General features: G+C 47.7%; 1 protein-coding gene across 1 annotated transcript; it reads left to right on the top strand.

Moving 5' to 3' along the window:
• The first annotated feature begins 54 nt into the window (after window positions 1-54).
• Window positions 55-6,969, top strand: MRTO4 (MRT4 homolog, ribosome maturation factor). Its single transcript, XM_026660125.2, has 5 exons — window positions 55-121; window positions 1,514-1,572; window positions 4,066-4,169; window positions 4,664-4,745; window positions 6,662-6,969. Exons 1-5 carry the CDS (start codon window positions 94-96, stop codon window positions 6,731-6,733), a joined length of 345 nt encoding a protein of 114 aa, XP_026515910.1. The 5' UTR covers window positions 55-93; the 3' UTR covers window positions 6,734-6,969.
• The last annotated feature ends 128 nt before the right edge of the window (window positions 6,970-7,097 follow it).

Raw genomic sequence — 7,097 nt, 5'->3', positions numbered from 1 at the left:
CTCCTCGGGCACCTCCAGGGGTTTCCTATCCCGGCAGCCCTCGCGGCGCACAGGGTCCTTGGCGCGCACAGCGGGGCCAGCGACGTGCGAGCTATGCCTAAATCCAAGCGGGACAAGAAGAGTGAGTGACCCCCCCCCATTCCTCCTTTCCCGCCCAGGGACCCCCCCCCCAGCTCACCTCACCGCCCGCCCCTCCCCCTCCCCGAGCCGGGGCCCCCCTCTGCCCTCCCCTCGCGCTGTCCGCCCGCGCCCCTGTGCAGGCGGGAGGCTGGGCCCGGCAGGGCCGCCCGCGTTTCGGTGGCGGCTTCCCTGCCCCGCTGAGCTGGGGCCCCCGGTGGGCCCCTGGCTGCCGTAACGCCGTGATACTGCGGCGTGGGAGCCGCCGGGGGCTCGTGACTGTCTCTCCTGCGGCTCCGTGCAGCACGTGATATCAACACCCTGATTTAATTAACAGCCACTCAGGATGCTGTTACTATGTTACTAAACCCATGGTGGAACACTGGGTCAGGCAGTTTGCGGTGAGAGTTCACAACGAATTCACGCTCCTGTGGCTCTTTTGGGTAACGTTGATTGTTTGGCTACGGAGCCACTGAGGTCTGAGTATCGGGGTAGCCGTGTTAGTCCGTAGCCACAAAAACAACGAGGAGTCCGGCAGCACCTTCAAGACTAACAGATTTATTTGGGCATAAGCTTTTGTGGGTAAAAAACCCACTTCTTCAGCTGCATGGAGTGAAAATTACAGATACAGGCATAAATATACGTACTGGCACATGAAGAGAAGGGAGTTACCTTCACTACAAAAGCAATTTTCCCTCTCTTGGTAGTGACCCCTCCTCCTCAGTTATTGGGAGTGGACCATATCCACCCTGACTGGATTGGCCTTGTCAACGCTGGTTCTCCATTTGTAAGGTAACTCCCTTCTCTTCATGTGCCAGTATATATATTTATGCCTGTATCTGTAATTTTCACTCCATGCATCTGAAGAAGTGGGTTTTTTACCCATGAAAACTTATGCCCAAATAAATCCCTTAGTCTTTAAGGTGCCACCAGACTCCTCATTGTTACTGAGGTGGGGGGTGTGGGAGTTGTGTGCAGACATTAGGCTGTGTTAGTTGGTCTGGGAATTATAGAACCAATTTGGCAGCCTCAGTAACGCTGTTTACTTCCTATTCATGAGTTCCTTGCCTCTTACCAGGGATGATGCAAATATCTGGCGATGTGCTGTTGCATGTCAGTGAAACCCTGAAATGTTTTATTTCAATGATGGTTTGTAGCTCATGGTTTTAATTAGTAAAGGAAACCCTGATCCTACAACCATGTGGGCGCTCCCAGCAAAGCATCAGTGCTAGAAGGTTGCACATGGTCTTCTAGAAATGAGTCAAAAGTCTTTGAGTTTATTAAAGCTAATGTCCAGAGTGTATTTGGCAGCCACATTTCTGTGCTTTTTAATTGTACTTTACATAAGCAGTGCCCAAGTTATCAATAATGCTGAAGCTCTTCTTCTTCCTTTCAGTTTCCCTAACAAAAACCACAAAGAAAGGATTAGAAGTCAAACAGAGTTTAATAGAAGAGGTAAGTAAAAACATACGTCATAAGGTGCTGCATTTAGTTTTCCATTCTGTATCGGAGAAAAACAGATATGCTCTTTCCCTTCTGTAGAATCTCCTCCTGTGAGGTTCTTAATATAATTTACACAGACTAAGTCTCACTACATGCTTTACAGATGTGGGGAAACTGAGGCACACAGAGGCAATTTGACTAGACCCCAGAAATATAGAAAAGAAGCACTTTGAGAATGGTCAACTGTTGTGTCAGATGAATTCATTAAAGATCTGTTAAATTTCTTATAAAAAAAAAAAAAGTTACAGTGCATACAGTAAAACTTCCTCAGGACTTAAGCTAAGTGCCACAAGGGTCATAAAAGAATTTGTCGTGCTGTCTGTGTAGTGGGTCATACAACTGACCAACTACATTACTGAGGCTTCTTGGTCTCTTCAGGTATTGGCTTCTATCGGGGCAGGACGGTGGGCTTAATGGTTGAGTTGTGTACTGCACTTTAGCGGTCGAAGTAGTCGCTACAAACAGCATCCTGAATGACAGCCAAGGCCATCCATGTAAATCAGATGATGACATTCTCTCATGCTGGATGGAACATTATCACAGTGTCCTGAACTATCCTCCAGCTGCCGCTTGTTCAGAGCTGGTTGATCTGGCAGTCACTGTGGTTCCGGATCCAGACATTTGTACTCATGCACGAACATTGGATGAAGTGAAGTGTGCCATCTCTAAACTGAAACACGGACACGCAGACGGTGCTGATGGCATCCCCTCAGAGCTGCTAAAATGTGCTATTGATCCTCTAGCTGAATCACTTCTGGCCATCTTTTGTCTGGTGTGGAGAACTGGAACCGTGCCAACCGCCTGGAAGGACGGCATTGTGATCTAATTCCATAAGGGCAAGGGACCACGCAATGAATGTAAGAGCTACAGGCTCATCACCTTGCTCTCCATTACAGGGAAGGTGTTTGCACATGTTTTCCTGGCACGCCTGGAGCCTTTGCTACATTGGAAGCGTTGTCCCCAACAGTCAGGCTTTACGAGGAACAGGTCCACATTAGACACCATTTTGGTCCTTTGCTTATTGTCAGAAATACATTGCGAGTTCAGGAAGCACCTGCACATAGCGTATGTTGATCTTAAGGCTGCATTTGATTCAGTAGACCGTGTCGCGTTATGGAAGGCCTTAAAGGGCATAGGTGTCCCTACCACTTTGCTGGACTTGATTAGAGAGTTTCTTAATGGAACCACTGCCCACGTTCGTCTGGGGAACCGGATGTCAGTGCCTTTTAAATCAGTATCTGGTGTTGGGCAGGGTTGCATTCTGGCCCCTGCACTCTTTTGTCGGGCAATGGATTTCATAATGCAGCATTCCGTCAGGTCCATAGGCATTGAGATCGGCGATCTCTCGCTCACAGACCTTGACTACGCTGATGACGTTGCTCTTTTAATACAGAGTCCCAACAGGTTTTGTGAGGCACTCCAGCATATGGAGGAGGAGTTAGCTAAAATTGGTCTCCATGTTTCATGGTCAAAGACAAAACTGCAAAATCTAAGACCAGGTCCACCTGCAACTCCAATCTCTTTGAACAATGAAACTGTTGAATCAGTTTCCAGCTTTTGCGATCTGGGTTCTATACTTATCAGCTCCTCCAATTCTCACACGGAGGTTCTCCATCAGATTGGCATCGCAGCATCTGCCATGGGCCATTTACAACGGATATGGAATCAACATCATCTTAGTATGACAACTAAGTTCAGGATTTATTCGAGCTGCATCCTTCCCATAGTGTTGTACAGCTGTGAAACATGGACGCTATGCCGCGCAGACTGGGCAAAGCTGGAGGCTTTCCACACAAAATGTCAACGTCATATATTGGGCATAAAGTGGAATGACTTCATCTGTAATGCAGATGTTTATGGTCATTCGGGTCTACAGACTGCTGGGGCCACTGTCCTCAGGCGGCACCTTATGCTTTTTGGGCATGTCTCAAAGATGCCACAAGACTTCCAGCAAACGCTGTTCTCCAGGTGGCTTGTAACATCCGGGATAAAATTCCACCAACTGAGGGGTGGAGGCGGCCCAGAGGCAGACCCCTTATTACATGGGTTCATCGAGTCTGTTCTGATGTTGGACTCTCAGGCCGTCAAGCCTTCGCGGTTGCGCAGGAACGGGCCAAATGATGAACGATGGCTACAGCCGACTGGCTAAGCGTTGGGGGGAGAGAGAGAGAGTTGAGCAAATACTGTTTGTTTTATAATTTATTTTAATGTAAAACAAAAAATTTTTTTTACAGTTGATTAGTTCAAATGGAGAATCTCACATCAAAATCATAGTAGTTAGTTCCATGATATTGCTGGGGAGCCAGAGATGTTGCCATGAATAGAATTTTTGAACAATCCTTCCATCCCATGTTCTGTGTTTAAGCTGTTGCAGAAACGCATTGGTCTGCAATGGGGATTTCTCTGATGTTTGCTATAACTGCTCAACATCATGTTTTCCTATAGTTGCGGAAATGTGTGGACACCTACAAACACCTCTTTATCTTCTCTGTTGCCAACATGAGAAACAACAAGCTGAAGGATATCAGAAGTGCCTGGAAGCACAGCAGGTGAGCAGTAGTCTCTGAGATTGCTTCCGCTCCTGGCTACTGATCATGAATATTGTCTTATAGGTGTATACATACCTTAGACAGATTACTGTACTTCGTTCTGTGGGAGGGGGAGGTAACTGCTAGAAGAGCTCTGTGAATTTTCTTCTCTTCCACCCCTCAAGAGGATAGTTTCCAGCTTGGGGCTCTTGGCTGCAGTCCTGGGGTTAACTCTAAGATTTAAAAAGCGGCAGTGTTCCATGGCAGCTTCCACGCACTGGCATGTAGAGCTAAAGCGATGCAATGCCTATCACCGTCCATCCCTCCTGTTTGGGGCAGAACAGTAACTTTCCTAATTCTTAGGTTACAAGAGAGAAGTTTCAGGATCCCCTTCCCCAGCCCTTAAAAAGGGAGAGGCTGCGACTCCCCGATTGAGAACCCATCTTCATCCCTGATTCAACTCTGCAGATGTATTGAGCCCATCATGATGGATTCTTTTCCTTTTTTTCTAATAGGATTTTCTTTGGGAAAAACAAAGTTATGATGGTGGCACTGGGACGGGGGCCAGCTGATGAGTACAAGGAGAACTTACACCAGGTATGTTCTGATTTCCAGAGCTTTTGCATGTTTTGGAAGTAAGCCTTATTTTCTGTAAATCTCAAGAGAAAATAAAGAATTGCTTTGGAGAGCCAGAATGGATCAATACTCTTCCATCTGCAGTAAATGGGATTCAAATACTTAGAACAGGGGTCTCAAAGTCCCGGCCCAAGAACCTCCCCACTGCGGCCCATGGAAACTTTTAAAAAAGTTCTTTCATCCGGCCCTCAAGGCTGCCGGCTGGGGGTGGGAGGGAGCGGGCAGGAGAGATTCGCATGCCCCTCCCCCCAACGTTGCTCCATCCTGCTGCTCCTGGGACCCTCCCAGGAGTTGCACTCGGCAACGTGTCATTCACCTCGGGCAGCTCGGCTCCCTGCAAGCGGTTCCCTATCCCTGCTGTTGCCGCGGAGGAGATACCCATACAGCCATGCTGCCAGCTGTCTGCTGCAGGCGCCGCCCCCGCAGTTCCCATTGGCTGGGGGAGAGGGACAGAGATACCATCACTAGTCAGCCATGGAGACGGCATCATTAGTTGCCGGGCAGAGTCAGTCGGGGCGGCATGAGGCCAAGGGAGCGAGGGGAAAGGGTGGGAAACGGGCTGGGAGGTGGCGGGAACACCATCTTCAGTGACATTATTGGCCATTGGGAGGATTTGAGAACTGACACTGGCCCTAAGGTAAATTGAGTTTGAGACCCTTGACTTAGATTGTCAGCTCTTTGGGGGCAGGGACCATTTTTCTGCTCTGTGTTTGTACAGCACCTAGCACAAAGGGGTCCTGGTCCACGACTGGGGCACCTAAGCACTACCACAATGATGATGATAAAGCCAGTCCTTCACTGATATGTAGATCTTTAGGCAAGTTGCCTTTGACATCAGTCCCATTTCCAGTGTGGGCAGCCTTTTGACTCTGGTGGTGGTTAGCTTCACGTCAGTGTAGCTTTGTTCACCGTAGGTTCTTCCACTACAGTAAGAAATTTAATCAGTTCACCAAAGGAAGGGTGCACGAGGATGTTGCAGCATTTCCCTCCTCCTTCCAACGTGTTGGGGGGTGAGCGGTAAAATCACCGTGCCTTGCTCACAAGATAACTATTGGGGACATTCCTTGTTAGTAGTAGAGCAACTCAATCCTGAAGGTCTGGGTTGCAGGTATAAGTGGCATCTCTCAGCCAATACTGCTTAATCTTCTTGCTGTGGAGGCAGAATTGTTGGGAGAGCTCGAAGGACCTCCACCAGTAGATGTGTCTTCAAATCTTTTTAGCCTCTCAGTGAAGGAGGACTGCAGCCAGTGTGTGAATAGTCTGAATTCATCTATCCAAGCTTTAAAAAATAATTTGGAGCCTCAGCCCTACGGAATTCTTACTACAGTTTGAAAAACTAAACTCAGATACTAAGAGCTCTCACAGGAGTCCAAAAATTCTCTGTTTAACTCATTTTTCTTCTTCAGCAATTCTATGACTAGATCATAGTGACTTTTCAAATGGGATTTCTCTGACTTTTCCTCATGAAACATCTGAGAATCTTGATCTTAATTCTTTCTTAGGCCCCAGTGATTCATACCCTTTTCCACCTCCCACAATCTAAACTCCCACAATCTAAACTCCTTTCTCCAGAGTTTACATCTGGAATGTCCTGCCAAGCCACTGCTTCCTTCAGCCACAGAACAAGTTTCACGTCAGGAGGAAAAGTCTCCTGAAATAGACTTGCCATCTACATCCGGTCCTTCTTAATTTAGTCTTCCTCACAGCACCAAAGGGCTGCAAGACACGTTGCAGCTGATTAATCAAGATCTGCAAATCTTAAGGGTTGGGTCCTCTGAATTATCTGGGCTTCCTGAGTAAACTCCTTGCTATTAGGGGGCTTCAGCACGGCCCAAGTTAAGTGCTCTGCTGAATTCCACATACTGCTTATCTTCCAGGTCAGCAAACACCTAAGAGGTGAAGTCGGTCTCCTGTTCACCAATCACACCAAAGAAGATGTGAACGAGTAAGTATCTGTGGGGGTAACAAAGGGGCTTCGGTCTAATGGCACACTTACCACCAGTGTTGCATCTTCACTGAGAAAGAACTGAAGTTCATACTGAGCCTCTTCTCCGTCGCTGAAACAGAAGCCGCTATTGGCAGCAATTCTCTTGCTCTCCTTGATGCTGGTCTCATGACAATGTTCAGCTTAAAATGCTTCTATGCATACCTCCCTTTGGAGTTGCGATGGGAAAGGCAGGGGGAAGTTATAGCAGGTTATGCCACGATTGAAAAGGGAATGGGAGGTGCTACACTCTGACGCACATGGCTGCTTTCTTGGAGATGTTGAACTACGCTTGTCCATTGGAACTGGGTAATCTCCATAAGAGTAAA

This window comes from Terrapene carolina, unplaced genomic scaffold, assembly GCF_002925995.2.
Source record: "Terrapene carolina triunguis isolate 2854851 unplaced genomic scaffold, T_m_triunguis-2.0 Scaffold714, whole genome shotgun sequence".
Classification (NCBI taxonomy): domain Eukaryota; kingdom Metazoa; phylum Chordata; order Testudines; family Emydidae; genus Terrapene; species Terrapene triunguis.
Note: the sequence above shows the minus strand (reverse complement) of the source record. Positions and strands in the feature narration are given on the sequence as shown.